General features: G+C 49.7%; 1 protein-coding gene across 5 annotated transcripts in view; it reads right to left on the bottom strand.

The window, feature by feature from the left end:
• Slc43a2 (solute carrier family 43 member 2) overlaps window positions 1-10,276 on the bottom strand; it is a 42,964-nt gene extending 32,688 nt beyond the window's left edge. Inside the window, exons 1-2 of one of the 5 annotated variants that reach the window (XM_085695316.2) lie at window positions 10,151-10,276; window positions 9,124-9,331 (exon numbers count right to left, since the gene is read on the bottom strand). In XM_085695316.2, coding sequence (XP_085551442.2) covers window positions 9,124-9,283 — 160 coding nt within the window. In that variant the 5' untranslated portion in view covers window positions 9,284-9,331; window positions 10,151-10,276. Of the gene's footprint in view, window positions 1-9,123; window positions 9,332-9,511; window positions 9,778-10,107 lie in introns of those variants that run through there. The other 4 variants (XM_085695320.2, XM_085695319.2, XM_085695318.2 and 1 more) reach the window with 4 other exon arrangements.
• Between the last annotated feature and the right edge of the window lie 5,845 nt (window positions 10,277-16,121).

Below are 16,121 nucleotides of genomic sequence, written 5' to 3' on the forward strand. Positions count from 1 at the left end.
ACCAAAAGGGTTGGATTTTTTGTTTTGTTTTTGAGGTACTGGGGACTGAACCCTGATCCATGTGTACGTAAAGCAAATTACCCCCCGTCGCTTAGCTACACTCCCAGCTTGAGTTTTTGTTTTGTGAACAGCACAAAGTCATTTCCTTTCACTTACTGAGATGCACTATTCTTTTGTTTGTTTGCTTGTTTTCTTTTGTTTTTTTGAGACAGGGTTTCTCTGTAACTTTGGAGCCTGTCCTGGAACTAGCTCTGTAGACCAGGCTGGCCTCGAACTCACAGAGATCTACCTGCCTCCTAAGTACTGGGATTAAAGGCATGCGCCACCACTGCCCAGCAAGATGCACTATTTGTACTTCTCTTACTGGAGCTATTGTGTTGATGGTCACCTCCTCCCACGACCACATCCAGAGCCTGCTGTGTGAGCCACACTTGCACACGTGTGTGCCCCCTCCAAAGTTCAACCAGTTTCAAAACAACCCAGAAAAGGAAGGGAGAAGAGCTGTACCAGCTGGAGGGAGGATGGGGACAAGTGGGGAGTTGGACTCGGGATCTCTCCATCAGCGATGCTGACTAATCCTGCAGAAACAAGCCCGCTGATTAGCTCTGAGGCTCCACCAAGGAGCCAAGGGAACATTAACTGTGTGCCTCCCAGGTGCAGCCCCATGGCTACGGCAGGGGTGGGGTGCGGTGGGGTGAGGTGGGGGGTTGCTCAGCCGAGGACTACAAAACCTGCTTGGGCCTCTAAGAGCCACCCAAGGTAACTGAAAAGAAAGCATTTGGGGTGACTAATGGCACATGCCAGCCTCTGAGCAAAAAGCCCTGCTAGGGGCATGTTGAGACTATAATGACAGAACTTGTCTCTGGATCCTAACTTCCCTTCCCCTGCTTCCTGCTGTATAGTCTTAGAAATGGGACTTAATCTTGCGCTGTTGGTTTACTTATCTGTGAACTAGACACAATATAATGGATAGTCTATACCGCTAGAGCCTTGGGGAGTATCATGAGAAAAACCAGATCACAATCGAGAGCTCCCAACGGGCATACGAAGCGTTTGGTGAATAACTACTGTTGTTGCTAGTGTCAGTTGTACTGGGGCTCAGGGTGGAGGTGATTTAACAGGACTGCAGCGTCTCAGAGTGGCAGGGAACACGGCGCTACATCAACATGTGAGCACGTGACTGGGTGGTTCATCACCCACTGGGCTGAGTCTGAGGCTAGAAACTGGCTACTGGCTACTGTGTTGCATTATCGCAGTGGGCCCTTGCCACAGTTGCTGTTTACTGAATGACTGGAAACAATGAAGCACATCTCAGTGGCCAAAGGGATTAACAGGGGAAAGGAAAGAGCACACGCAGAGCCAAGCTGAAGACAGAGGGACTTAGGGAGATGAGAGCCACAGGTTTAACAGCCTGAACACACACAAACAAAACCTTTCAGGCCTCACTCCCAACCCTGTCACTTTCAATCCCCTTGCCAAGACATCTTCCACACTAGCAGCCACAACACGAGGCAAACACCATTCGCTGAGCCCATTGGTCCCATGTGTTGCTGTAGCTGGCAGGTGTGAGTCGGCTTCTGGAAGGGAAAGAGAGTTTCATGTGTCAGCCCTGCCAGCAGAACAGGAACTGGACCTGCAGTATGGGGACTGGGCCTCCACCCAGGAATGAGCATTTCTAGGCAATCGCGCAGGTATGACAGCCAGCAGAGACGAGATAGCGTGGACAGGTGGGGGAGGGCACGCCAGACTGAGACCTGACTGTGCTCACGCAGGGTCTGGAGTCAGTTACTTGCACACAAGAACTTTAAGAGCCATGGGCTCTCTGGTGAGACAGAACAGGGGAGAAAGGAGGAATGTGGAGTGAGGGTAAGACCACACAGCCAATTGAGGTGCTCCCCCAGAGTTCTCCAAAGTGTTAATCCAGGACTCTTTTTTGTTTTTTTGTTTGTTTGTTTGAGACAAGGTTTCTCTAAGTAGCCCTGGCTGTCCTGGAACTCATTTTGTAGACCAGGCTAGTCTAGAACTCAGTGATCTGCCTGCCTTTGCCTCCTGAGTGGTGGGATTAAAAGATTTCACTGCCACCTGGCTTCCATGGCTCTTTGTTGTTTATTTCAAGACAGGGCTTCTCTATATAGTCCTGGCTGTTCTGGAACTCACTTTGTAGACCAAGCTGGCCTCGACCTCATAGAGATCCTCCTACCTCTGCCTCCTGAATGCTGGGATTAAAGGCATGAGCCAATTTCGCCCAGCTCTCCCTGACTCTTCTTATCAAGAGACAGAAGATAAAATTCCAAAACACTGGTTGGGGATGTGGCTCAGTGTTACAGCACCAGGTCCTGGGTTCAGTTCTTAGCACTGCAGTAAATATAATGAAAATAAAATCCTACGAGCTGGAGAGATGGCTCAGTGGTTAAGAGGACTTAGGTTCAGACCCCATCACCCACATGTTGGCTCACAACCCCTAAAATGATAGCTTTGGAGGATCCAGTGCTTTCTTCTGATCTCCAATGGACCAGGCACACATGTGGTACATAAAAACACATTCAGGCAAAACATTTGTACACATAAAATAAAGTAACTTAATAACTTCTTTTAATCCTAAAATGGGCCAGTGAGATAGCTCAGCAGGTAAAGGCGCTTGCCACCAAGCCTTACAACTTGAGTCCCATCCCCAGGACTTGAAGCAAAGACAGGTCGAAGTAAGGAACACCGCAGCTCACACACAAACATAGACATACAGACACAACTAAAAGTAATTAAAAGAGTTTAAATCCAAAGGCATTTTCAGTCTCCTGATATGGCAGAAGCACATGAGGATGAAATCTGAAGTTATTTGATGATCTGTCCAGTCCACAACTAAACCCAGAGGAGAGGGGCTGGAATACAGGTATCCTATCCTTCCTCCATGCTGGAGCAGGGATCAATACATCAAGTCACCCATAACTGTTCTTAGATCCCTGCCAATGAGGCCACCAGGCCTCTGCTCATCTCCTTCCAGAAAGTGACGTCTAGCCACAGATTATCTGAGGTTTGGGGGGCCAAATGGCCTCTTTTCTGTGTCTGGGGAACAACTCGAATGTCCTTACATGAGGAGGGAACCGAACCGTCATGGAGTCTAGAGTTCTGTTAGCAATAAACAGCCTGCACATGTCATCTTGGTTCCAACAGCTGCCCAGTCGTACCCAGGCTGCTCCAGTCCTGTCTTCTCCCACCGGGCCACAGAAAGCCAGAAAAGGGACAAACAGATATGTACGTGAGAAGTGTCCAGCCCCAAGGTGTCCCCTGCTCAGTCTAGAGAACAGTCATCACCAACCTAGCTCAGGCCAGCCTGTTTGGGTCCTGCCTTCACCTGCTATTAAATAGGTGCTTCCACCGTGGGTGGACAGAGCAGCCCGGGCTAGGACAGTCAGGAAGGGCTAACGAGAAGAAAGGCAAGAAACTGGTGTGCCAGAGTGTGCTGAGAACGGGGCTAGGGCTGCCAGGGCCGGGAAGAGAGAACAATGCCCTGTACTGTTGGCCCCACTCAGAAGGCTCACAAACAAAATCTTAACAGAGAAGGCAGAGGAGGCAAGCGAGTTCTGTGACCCCACTCAGGGCTCCCCTTGGCTTCTCTAAGGTCAGAGTCCTTCCCTCAGCCCAGGCAAACAAAGAGAGCGAGGAACTCCAGAAGATCTCCCTGATGGTGCCCAGGGAACAAAGAGGCACATGGCAGGAGTTACTCTCTAGTTCATTAGCAGATCTTTCTCAGGCTGGTGACTGAACCCCTCCCCTCCGTGCTGCTGGCCCGGCCAGCCCTCCTGAGGGTACCTGCACCAGCCTCTCTCCCATCCTTAGTCTATCCGGCAACAGGAAGCAGCATCTCAGCCCAGCAGGGGAGATGTGGGTGAGAGGTCGGCTAAGCCACAGAGCAAGCCAGAGGCCCTCTCTCGGAGGTCACAGCAGCAGCAGCCTCCTGTGGACAGCCTGTGTACTTGCCACTGACGTACCCTCTCACTCCGACCCCATATTCCGCAGGACAGTAAGTGGAACTGCGGAGCAGGTGTGTGTCTTGAGGAAGGTTTTGAGCAGCTAGGCTCAGACGGAGCCAACCAGAGTCTGAGACTATGGTTATCCTGTCCTCGTGGGTTAGAGGAATGTGAAAGGCTGAGAGAACAAAGCTGGGAAAAAGCTGGGCCACCCCAGAGGCCCTTCCTATCACCTAGTGAGAACAGGGCTGGTCCACGGCTCTCCCACAAAGCCACGGAAGAGCCAACCCATGCCCGACAGGACCTTCATGAGACACTGAGACAAAATAAGCCAACAGATGTCAGGGAGGGAAATCAGGTCATGAGAAGGGTAAGGGAGGCAGTGACAGGCAAGGGAACTCTTTTTGTGGCACATTTTTTGAGGCTGCGGGTCCCAGCTTTTAGCCCTCTTACTGTTTCTTTTGAAATTTTTCTGAGTTCAAAATAAATTAGGGTGAGTTAAATGTGTAGCTAAGAGTAAAGCATGTGAAGCCCTGGGTTTGGTCCCTAGCACTAAAAAAATTAATAAAAAACAAATTGGGGTAACCCCAGCACTTGGGGGGCTGAGGCAGTTTGAGGCCATCCTAACCTCGGTTCCAGGCCAACCAGGGTTACATAATAAAACAATAATAAAACACTGTCCAAAAAAATATAAATAAAGGGAGAGAGATGAGTTGAGAGGATCATGAGTTCAAGGCTAGCCTGAGCTATATAGTGAGATCTTGTCTCAAAGAAAAATAGAGACAGTTATGCTCATAAGCAATAAAAGCCAAAAGCTAAGTTTCCATCACTGGCTTGTAGGTATGGATAAAAGCCATAAAAGGGAAGGCCTGGATGTAGCCCAGAATTCTCCTTGTCCATGTCTCAAGTCTGGGTCTGTGCTGCTTCCCCAGGGGACAGCAGCCCCTCTGCCCTCCAGAGGCACACAGTCTTGTTTCTTGATGGCACAGTAAGAGTACCTGACTGTAAGGGCCAAGAGCACAGTCAAGCCTGGTAGTAAAGCAAACGTGAACACTAGCGTCTGGTCCACAAAAGCTGTGAGCTCCGGGTTCAGCGAGAGACAGGGACCGAAGAATCCTGATGTTGACTCACACATGCGCTCACGTGCCCATAAATGTGAGAGCATGTACATGAATGTGCATAACGGGTCCATCTTCAGGTTGGGAGCTGGGCCATGGAGATTCCCATCTTCACAGCCCTCATCCCACCCACACCCAGCATGTGGCAGCCCTCAACCATTCAAGGGCCTCAGAGAGGCTCACTGAATTCTGGCAGTCCTCTGCCTCCCTGGCTTCCTGCTGGCCTTGAGAATAAAATCCAGTTTTCCTTGCCTTCCAGCCCTTCCACCGGCCATCTCTCTGCTGTACCCGCCTTTCTGTGTTCCCCTCTGAGGTGTGGGATGTGGCCTATTCTGAGTACACACACACACACACACACACACACACACACACACCAGCTCACCCTTCTTCACCTCTAGGCTTCTGCCTTAAGTGTAGGAAGGCCTCCACCTGGGCACAACTGATGGTCTCACGCCCACCACCCTCAGCTTTATGGAATCTGTGTGTAAAGACTTATTGGTGGAACTGGAGAGATGGCTCAGAGGTTAAGAGCACTGACTGCTCTTCCAAAAGACCCAGGTTCAATTCCCAGCACCCACATGGCAGTTCACAACCGTATAGTTCCAGTTCTGATACTCTCACACAGACATACATGCAGGCAGAACACTAATGTACATACAATAAAAAATAAGTAAATCATAAAAAAGATTTATTAGCAAGGGACCCCTAGTCTAGCACCTCAATAGGGTTTATTAAGGCATGGTGGCTGTATGCCTTTATCCCAGCACTCTGGAGGCAGAGGGATCTCTGTGAGTTCAAAGTCAGCCTGTGAGTTCCAGGACATTCAGGGCTACATAATGGAGATCCTATCTCAAAACAAACAAATAAAAATAATGCTTACTGGATGTGTGAGCTAAAAAAGAAGGAAAAACATTCACAGATACCCGTAGCCCAAGCCGCTACTGTCAAAACCCACCAAAGGCCAGGTGTACTGGCACACACCTGTAACCCCAGCACCCAAGAGGCAGAGGAAGACAGATGAGCCAGCCTTGGGAACACAGCTGGAATTCCAGGCCAGCCAGAGTTATATGATGAAACACTGTCTCAGAAACAAATCAACAACCTAAAAATCCACTAAAGAACAACAGAGAGCTGGGCAGTGGTGGCGCACACCTTTAGTCCCAGCACTTGGGAGGCAGAGGCAGGCGGATCTCTGAGTTCGAGGCCAGCCTGGTCTACAGAGCGAGTTCCAAGACAGTCAAGGCCACACAGAGAAACCGTCTCGAAAAACTAAAACCAAAACCAAAACTAAGCAAAAGAACAGAGAAAATGAAGGAAGGGGTCATGTCAGGTGAGTGGCTATGGTGGTCATAGAGAGGCCAAAGGACTCAGTTTGGGAAAGCGCCAAGCTTTCCACACTAGACTCCCAATTGTCCACACCAGGAGGACAAGAGAGGTCTCTAATTGCCATTACCAGGTGAGTAGTATACAAAACTCACGAAACACCCGGACTCAGCTGCCGAGCACTAGCCCCCGTTCGTGTGAGAGGCTGAGGGTCGGCAGAGACGCAAGGAGTTCCTTCCCTTTTCCCACATTGCCAAACTGGAACCCAACACCGTGTCTGCAGCCAGAGTCTGGCTAGAGTCCCAACACAGTCCTGAAAACCTTTCAACAGGTTCAGGCAAATTTCCTTTGATGAACACACTCACGCCATCGATCTTAGAAAACAACACAAAGCCGAGGCACTCGCGTCTCTGTCAGCTATATACAAGTCAGCTCCTTCAAAGTCTAAAGCCATCAACTCGGTTATCCACCGAGGTTGACAAAGCTGGGTCACAGAGCAAACCTTGACCCTAACCTTGCCAGGCACGCCCAGTCAAGGAAGCGCGGAAGCTTCTGGTCCCAAAAGTCAACAGGTTACCCGGACTGCAAGAAACAAGGAGGCTGGAGATAAGCTGTGTGGAGTCAGCAGACTTTCCCGCCGAGGATGCAAGCTCAGCGGGTTTGCCAGATAATCAGAAAAGCCAAAATCAGACAGAGGAGCAGAGGCGCGGGATAAGAAGTTGATGTTCAACCCACTGTCCTAACCCGTCCCCTTCCCTTGGGTTTGTAGGAGCGACCTGACCTGTCAGGCTCTCGGGTGCTTAAATACCAACTCAGCGCTATGCTTGCACAGCCACTGGAAGGAAGACAGTTTCGTCAGGAAAGCAGTTTCCAGCCCCACGGTGCCCATTCCATCTAAGAAATTGTGGAAGTGGACAATTTGACTTCCCCAACAACTCGAGTCAAAGAAGAAAGGGAAGAAAAAAAAAAGGAAAGAAAGGAAAGTCTGCCCACACTAGTCCTCTGGTCTGGATGAGATACTTAAGTTTTGTTTGGGGAATGAAGATTTTTTTTTCCTTCTGCTTTTAAGCACCCAGTGAACCCTGCAACAAAGGGAGAAAGAGCCATGCACCTCTACCTGTTCCAGTCCCCGTCCCTGTCCCTCCCCCATCTCCCCGGGGCCATTAATTTCCTAACATCTCTTAAGCAGAACAGAAGCTTGGTCAGGGAACAAGGTCTGACTCTCATCTCTCAAGATTTCTTGCTGATGTGGGGAAAGACCTGCCAAGAACCCTTTGGCTATTAGGAAATATTTCTGAGTGCTAAAGGCTAAAGGTTGGTTATAAACGATAGACTTTCTGCCCTCTCCCAGGTGCCCTCTGAATTCCCTCCCTTTCTCTGGCCCTTACCCTCTCCTGCTAAGCTCTGTACCCTGAGGATCCTCTGGGCAGATCACAGAAGGAAAATGAAGACTGACTCAGAGTTACGGGCAGCAGGAGCGGGTCCAAAGCTTTCTCTTCCTGCTAAGAATGAGAGGCTGGGTGAGGTAGCATAGACTTATAATCTCAGCACTCAGGAGAATGAGATGTAAGGATTACAAATTAAAAGCTAGTCTGGGCTACACGGCAAGATCCTGTCTCAAAAACAAAGACAAACAAACAAAAAACCACTTTAGGGCCGGGTGGTAGTTCACACAGAAACTGTCTTTAAAAACCAAAAGAAATAAAGAAACAAACAGCTGTCGAGGTGACACTCGGGCCTGTCAGCCTGAGTTCTACCTCATGAGCTCACGTGCTGGACCAGCCAAGCAGACGTCATCCTCTGGCTTTCCACACAGTGCTCTGCCCCATCCCCCAAATGAATAAATGCAAGAAGACAATTTAAAGTCAAAAAGTAAATTAAAGGACTCTAGAAAGAAAAAGGCATGCTAGCAGTAACCTAAGAAGTCAAATCTGGGCCACCATCAGAGAGGGCTGAAGTACCGAGTGGGGCACAGCCAAGGCAAGAGGTCTTACCCAGGATGCCTAGGAAAGCGGGGAGAGGCTGGGAGCTGACTGGGCCCTACCGATGGACCTACCCTGCTGAGCTGCAGCCCTCAGGGTGGGAAAACAGTGGAAGGGATGGGTTGAGGGGTGTTGAGAGCCACCCTCAGCCTGCGTTCCCTTGCTCATCCCCTTCCTTCCTACTATGTTTTGGAAGCCACTGAGATGTTCTCACAGTTCAGGAGAGGAAATGGCCTTTGGAGAATCATAAAGAAGCAAAAACAGACAAGAAATTATATCTTGGCAAGCCTTTAGGAGCCTCCATAACGGCCTGACTTAAAAAAACATATATATCTAGATGAACCTTCCTTCGGGTGGAGGCGAAGCCACTTCCTCTCTCTTGCTGCACCCCAGCCTATGAATTGAGTTCCTCTTTCTTACACACGTTTAACTGCAAGGCAAGCGATGCTGCAGGGCCTAGGAGGCCAGGAGGCCAACAATGTTCCTGATCGCATGCAGGGGTCCCGAGTCTATTAGTCTGCAGCTTGGACAAATGGAAGGCTGATCCCAGCCTCAGTTTCTCCATCCACAAACGGGGACGATGATAACACCGAGAGTTGGATGAGGATCAAATGGGCCTTTTGGCACTAGGAGGCTCTGTGCAGCAAGCAGGCATTGCTTAGATGTTCATCTCCACCCTCCCTCTCCCAAAGCCCCACTCTAGGAACCTGCCCCTGACCGAGGCATCCTTCTCACCTGGCTTCGTACACAGGTAGGAGTAAAAGCCCTCCGACTTGAGCATGATGAGCAGCGAGCCCCAGCCCAGGAGGACTGCAGAGAAGAGGAGGTTTTCCAACACAGCCGTGCAGGCCATCCACCAGCGGCGCCGATGGGCAGTGGCCAGGGTGGGCGCCATGGTGCGGTGTGGCGGCTGTAGCCCGGCTCTGGCTCTGCAGACAGATACCTGCGCACAGACCTCAGCTTCAGCGGTGGCCCTACCCAACCCGTGTGGACGCTGGAGCACAGCGACCAGACTGTCAACCCCCAGCAGCCCAGGTTGTAAGTGCACGCCTCAAAAGAAGCGAACCCCAGACCCGTCCGGGACCTGAGCCACCCCGAACCCGCGACTAGCTGGCACCGCTACCTTCGGCCACGGTGGGGCCCTGCGGGCCAAGTGGAGAGGCTTCTCCCTCAGTTCATTCGGAGGTAAACTGAGGCATGGCAGGTGGCAAGGGACTAATGCACGCTCAAGGACGTGGAGCTGGTCCTGGCCCCAAGCAAGATTGAATAGCTGGTATGGGGGCCTTAAAAGGAGGTAGTTTGCCGTAGGGCCACCTGAACCGAGGCGCACCTGAGAGCTGCCACTCCCAAGGACCCTGACAGGCTCCCGCCCGCCCGCACTCAAGACCCTTCCCCAGAGCTAGTTCCTTCAACCACAAGATCAGCGCAGGGAGCTCCGGAACGGCCCGCCCACGGTGCATTCATTGGTGGAACCGCACAGGAACTGCTGCACCATTGGCCAGTGTCTAGGTCGCTAGGCGCTACCGCCACGCGAATCCCGCATGGGAGAGGCGAAGCCGGTTCAAACCGGCGGCGCGAGCCAACCGCGCGACCCCCGGGCCGGGCTGTTACCCCAGCAATTAGCCCGTTTCCATAGAAGCAGATCCAGTCCCTCCATCCTCCAACTCTCCCTTTTTGTTCCATCTCCCGCCCGGTGTCTTCTCTCTGACAAGCATGCACCTTCCTTCCAACCCCGCCTGTGAGCAGCTTCAGGTTCCCGTACCCTCGCCTGGGGCCCGGATTTCGGGAGTCGAGCTCACCCGGCTCCTACCGGTGTGTATCGGGCCCGCCCGGCGCCTTTTCTGTCCCCTTTATTTCCAGCCCTTTTATTCCTACCCTAAGATGAAAAACACTGCTGCCCGTTGATTGGCTGAGTGGGGCTGGAAACAGGCCTTGACCAATCAGCAGCTACCCGCCCGCCCCCCGGCGAGCAGAAGCCGGTTCCGGCCGGACTTGGAGACAAACAAGAGGAATGGGGGGGCTTGGGGGCGGCTTGGGCATGCCCGGCTCTACCCAGTGAAACTGGAGTGCCCCTCGACCCGGAGCCCCTGCGGGCATCGCCCCACGCCCTGCTCGGAGTCCTCTTCCCGGTCAAATCCCTGGGTCAGCGTTTCAGGGAGTCTTGGTCCATACTGAGCTGGGCTCCAGCACCGTGTCGCTCGGCCCGCAGTGTAGACCCCCGTCCACACCCGGAGAGAATCACGGCCGGATGCTCCAGCTCAGCGAGCCATTGCTGCCCTTTCGTGCTGCGCTTCTCGGCCGGCTCCTCGGGCTTTGTGTCCGGGTTCCTCGCTACCTTGCCCCAATTGTCCTATCCTGGAGTCGTCTGGGGGTGTCGGAATCCCCCGAACTAGGCAGACCCCGACGTCCTGTAATACATCCCTGCTAGATCTCCTGATTCACCAGCTCCTTGCCCTCAGGTGCCTCCTGCCTGGTTCAAAATCGGTGTCTCTTAAAGATCTGCAGTTAGGTTTTAGGTCTAAGACGTCCCTGGTTATCCATCCACACGCCACCGTTCCCATCCGGTGCCTGTTTTTCTCGGTGCCCTCGAAGACCAGTGTTCAAACCGGTCACCTTGATGCGCCCTGCCTTCCTTCCCCTTTCCCAAAGGTCTCTTTCATATGGCTGACACACTCATTCTTCCGTCCCTCGTGCTGTGGGCAACTCCGAGCAGCTAGTGTAAGTCTGACTTTAGAGAACGCTATAGGGTCCAGAGGGCTCCATCCTTTCTGGGTCCTCACCAGAACGGCACTGCCCTGAGGACCTGCCGGTACGTGAGATGGAGCATCGGCTCGGGAGGTTTAACTGTTCCCCCGTGTCTCCCTGATCAGAGACTAGCCTACCCTCGGGAAACACTCGGTGTCCCTCAGATTCTCCATACTGGCTTGCTTTAAAGGGCTATGGGAGTCGTCCCCCCACCTCCCTCCCACAAAGTTGGCTCTGCTTCCCTCAGCTCGAGTGCGCCCCCTGGTGCCCTGAACCTTCGTTAGCCATGCTGTTATCTCATGCCCTCCCAAACTTGGTCTAGACTTGTGGGTGGGTTTGGGGGCCTGATGATCCACTATGCAGAATCTCACAAGCTTCAAGTTGGGCCTGCCACCTGCAAATATATTCAGTCCTTTAGTCCTTTCCCTCAGCCATCTGCTTGATGGCTTTCTCCAGACATATCTCTAAAATGTTTCTCCCTTAAAATCGTGTCCCCCTTCTTCCTGGGATAATAGTACCATCTATTTTTTTTTTTTAAGTGGGGGAAGCATTGTTGAGACAGAGTCTCACTATGTATCCCTGGCTGTCCTGAAACTCACTATGTATACCATGCTGGCCTCTGCTTCCCGAGTGTTGGGCTAATAACACGCTGTGAGCTTACCTTTCCAGCAGAAAAGGGAGTCTCTGCTTCCCTCCCCCCTCCCCCAGTGCACCAGTATAACCAGGCGTCCCGTTTATCTAATCTGCCCATTTCTGTCTCTGGGACACAACTATTCATCCAGCAATCTCTGCATCTCATATCCACCCCGCAGTGAATTGTGGGAAATGTAAACCTGACCTTGATAAACCTGACCTCTTGCTAGATCCTGCAGAAACACTACCAGTTGTTCTGCCAGATAAAGTTCAAGTTCCCCAACTGACTCGCCCAGGCTGCTTCCTACCCAGCAGCCTTTTCCTCCTCGTGGTTTTGGGTGCTCCAATCCCGTGGAATTGCTGAGGTTCTCAATTTGCTCTTCTCACTAGGGGCGCTTTGGGCAGCACCTCCTCTGGGAAGCTTTCCCTGGCCATTCTCTATGATGCCTGTTGCTCTCTTTCTTTGCTGACTGTGATGTAGCTCCATTTTCCACTCACTGGAGACTCCAGTAAGGCAGACATAGCTTAGTCATTGGTACTACTAGCCCTTCATACTAAAGTAAACTCAAGCCAGTGTACAGCACTAGTTTGCGGAATGAAGACTTGAGCCTGCGAAAAGTACCAGGTTCTAGAACACAAGATCGTACGGCACTGAAGGATCATGGTAGTATCAGCGATAATCCTAGACACAGCCATTATCCTTACATTACAGGTGAAAAACTGGGTATTTTGGGGGCTTTCTCAAAGCAGTGGAACAAGAAAGAAGTCACTGTTGAGCTGAACCAGGTCCCTCTGAACGAAACTGTTTTTAATTGGGAGTGCCTCCGCTAAACTAGCAGGACTTCTGGCAAATCTAAAGTTATAAGCTGGGAGTTGCAGCCCACAACTGTAATCCCAACACTTGGGAGGCAGAAGCAGAAGAATCAAGAGTTAAAGGCCAGCCTTGGCACGTGAATGCTTGTCTCAAAGCAAAACACCCCAAGGTTCAAGGACCATCAGAAGAGGGGACAGGAAGATTGTAAGAGCCACTCATACATATACGTGTATACCAGACGTGAAAAGTAAATAAAAGCAGTCACAAATTGAGAACAGCATGTCCTTAGTATATAAAAGGCACTTACAAATCAGTAAAAAAAAAAAAAAAAAAAAAAAGAACAACACCCCTTTGGAATTTTGAGCCCAAGCCAGGCATGGCAGAACACATCGTTAACCTCAGCACCTGAGAGGTAGAGGTAGGTGGGGATTTTAAATTCAAGGTCAGCCAGATCTACAGAGTTCTTGCCCAGTACCAGCCAGGGCTATACAGTGAGACCCTGATTTCTTTATTATCAATGTTTTTTTAAAATCACAATCTTTAATCTTTTTTATGGTTTATTTAACTTTTTATTTTATGTGCATTGGTGTGAAGGTGTCAGATTCCCTGGAACTGGATCTTCAGACAGTTGTGAGCTGCCATGTGGGTGCTGGGAATTGAACTCAGGACCTCTGGAAGAGTTCTTAACCACTGAGCCATCTCTCCAGTCCCTTTAATTTTGTTTTGCCTTTTTTTTTTTTTTTTGGAGACAGGGTTTCTTTGTGTAACCTGACTGTCCTGGAACTTGCTCTGTAAAGACCATTCTGGCCATGAACTCGGAGATCCACCTGCCTCTACCTCCTGAGTCCTGGGATTAAAGGCATGTGCTACCACTGCCTGACTTGAGACCCTGTTTTTTGTAAGTCAGGTCTGGTGGCTCACACCTATAATCCAAACACTCAGGAGATTGAAACAGGTGGATTGTCATGTGTGCCTAGAATCTATATTGAGTTCCAAGTCAACCTAAGCACTAGAATGAGACTGTCTCAAAAACGAGAAGAATTTAATATGATCAGATAATATGTTGAAGAATGCAATCACTTTAAAGCTCTGAAAAGAACCTCAAACTTAAAATGAACATAGAAATTCAAATAGTAACAAAGTATCTTTTTTAAAGTTGACATCTGTTTTGTCTAATGTGCACCACATACATGCATTACCCATGGTGGCCACAAGAGGGTATCAGGTCACCTGGAACTGGAATTAAGTGGCTAAGTTGCCAAGGTAGGTGATGGGAACCAAACAGCTCTCCTCGAAAGCAGCAAATGATTTTCTTAACCACTGAGCCATCTCTCCAAACATCTTAAGATACTCTCTTTAAAGATTTATGCTTTTATTTTCTGAATATGGGTGTTTTGTCTGCATGTATGTCTGCATGCCAGAAAAGAGCATGGGATCCCATGGGACTACAGTTATAGAAGATTGGGAGCTGCCTTGTGGGGTGCTGGGACCTAAAAGGTACTTTTCTATATAGGGGAGGGTGGTGTTGGGTATCAACCCCTGGGCCTTACATATGCTAAGTAAGCTCTACACCATCTAATTATAGCCTCAGTCCTGATGATGGTTTGTGGGTTTGTTTGGTTGTTTGGTTGTTTTTGTTTTTCTAAGACAGGGTTTCTCTGGATAACCCTGGCTATCCTGGAACTCACTGTGTAGATCAGGCTGGCCTTGAACTCAGAGATCCATCTGCCTTTGCCTCCTGAGTGCACCACCACCATCCAGCTGATGGTTTTGTTTTTTTGGTTGTTTTTCTGTACTGTTTCGTTTGCATGCATGAGTGCACACACATATTCATGATCACATGTGTGATATGGAGGGGGAGGGGGCCAGAGTTTGATATAGTGTGTCTTTTCTTAATGGCACACCACCTTATTTTTTGACCCACTGTGCAGACCAGGGTGAGCTCCTAAAGTAGGCTAAGTTGGCTGACCTGCAGGCCCCAGGGCTCTTCCTGCCTCTGTCTGTCCCCCACCCCCACCCCGCACTGGAACTAAAGCCACATCCTGCTGCTCTCACCCCTCCTCCCACTGCCACGTCGGGTTTTGTTTTTCTGAAATAGAATCCCCTTTGTAGTCCAGGCTGGCATGGAATTCCCCACCTCTGCTTCTGGACTGGGATTACAGGTATGCACCAGCATGCCTATCATTTTTGAATGATTAAAAAACATTTTTTTACTAGGCTAACTTGGGATATATGCCTGTAATCCCAGCACTTCAGAGTCTACATGAAGATCCAGAGTTCAAAGCCAACTTTGGCTGCCACAATAAGACTAAAGAGAAAAAGTTTTGTTTGTAGGATTTTAAGTTTTAGTATATAATACTTTACTTTTTTGTTGTTTTTTTATATCAAAATATTAAGCTTTTGTTTTGTTTTGGTTTTTTTGAGACAGGGTTTCTCTTCTGGAACTAGCTCTATAGACGAGGTTGGCCTTGAACTCCTAGAGATCCTGCTTCTGCCTCTCAAGTGCTGGGACTAAGGAATGTGCCACCACCATGACCTGGTCTGAGCTACTCCGATTTTGTGTAAGGAAATGAGTACTCTCATAATTTTTTGCTTTTCGGGTTTTTTTTTTGGGGGGGGGCTGGTTGGGGTTTTTTTTTGCTTTTTCAAGAGGAAGTTTGTGTGTGTGTGTGTGTGTGTGTGTGTGTGTGTGTAGTCCTGGCTATTGTGGAACTCACTCTGTAGACCGGGCTGGACTTGAACTCTGAGATCTGCCTGCTTCTGTCTCCTGAGTTCTGACATTAAAAGTATGTGCCACTACAATCATCTAGTACCCTCATAGTTTGCAAGAATACAAACCCATATGCACGTTTTGGAGGGCCATTTGGAGCAAGTATATACACTCCTTAATGTTCTTAGCAAGTCCCCAGCGTCTCATTCCTAAGCGAGTGCTTTAACATAGTCTCAAACCCACAGCATCATTTTGTATTGAAATAATTAAAAAAAACTACCCAAGCCAGTTGGCAATGGCACACACCTTTAGTTCCAACACTCAGAAGACAGAGGCAGGAAGACTTCTGAATTCGAGGCCAGCCTGATCCACAGAGCAAGTTCTAGGACAGCCAGGGCTACATAGAGAAACCCTGTTTCAAAAAACAACAACAACAAAAAAAAAAAAAAAAAAAGAAGAAGCAAAGCAAACAACTGCTCATGGGGTGAAGGTGTAGGTAGCTTATGATCATGTTATTTTGGTTTGGGAACAAAGTCTCACGTAGCATAGCCTGGTTCCAACTTGCTACGTACCTTGAACTTCTGCTTTTCCTGCCCCCACCTCCTGCTGCTGAGATTAGGGCCCCGGACCACCACATCCATTTTGTTGTTGCTGCTGTTTGTTATTGTTTCTTTAGTGTCATCAAATTTTATGAAGAAGCTTTAAAATCACAGATATCTAAAAATAAAGCCAGGCCTGGTTACACATGCTTTTAATGCTGGTACTCAGGAGGCAGACGCAGGTGGATTTCTGTGAGTTCCAGGCCAGTCAGTCAGGGTACAGAGTGAGATC

This window comes from Myodes glareolus, chromosome 9, assembly GCF_982192425.1.
Source record: "Myodes glareolus chromosome 9, mMyoGla1.1, whole genome shotgun sequence".
Classification (NCBI taxonomy): domain Eukaryota; kingdom Metazoa; phylum Chordata; class Mammalia; order Rodentia; family Cricetidae; genus Myodes; species Myodes glareolus.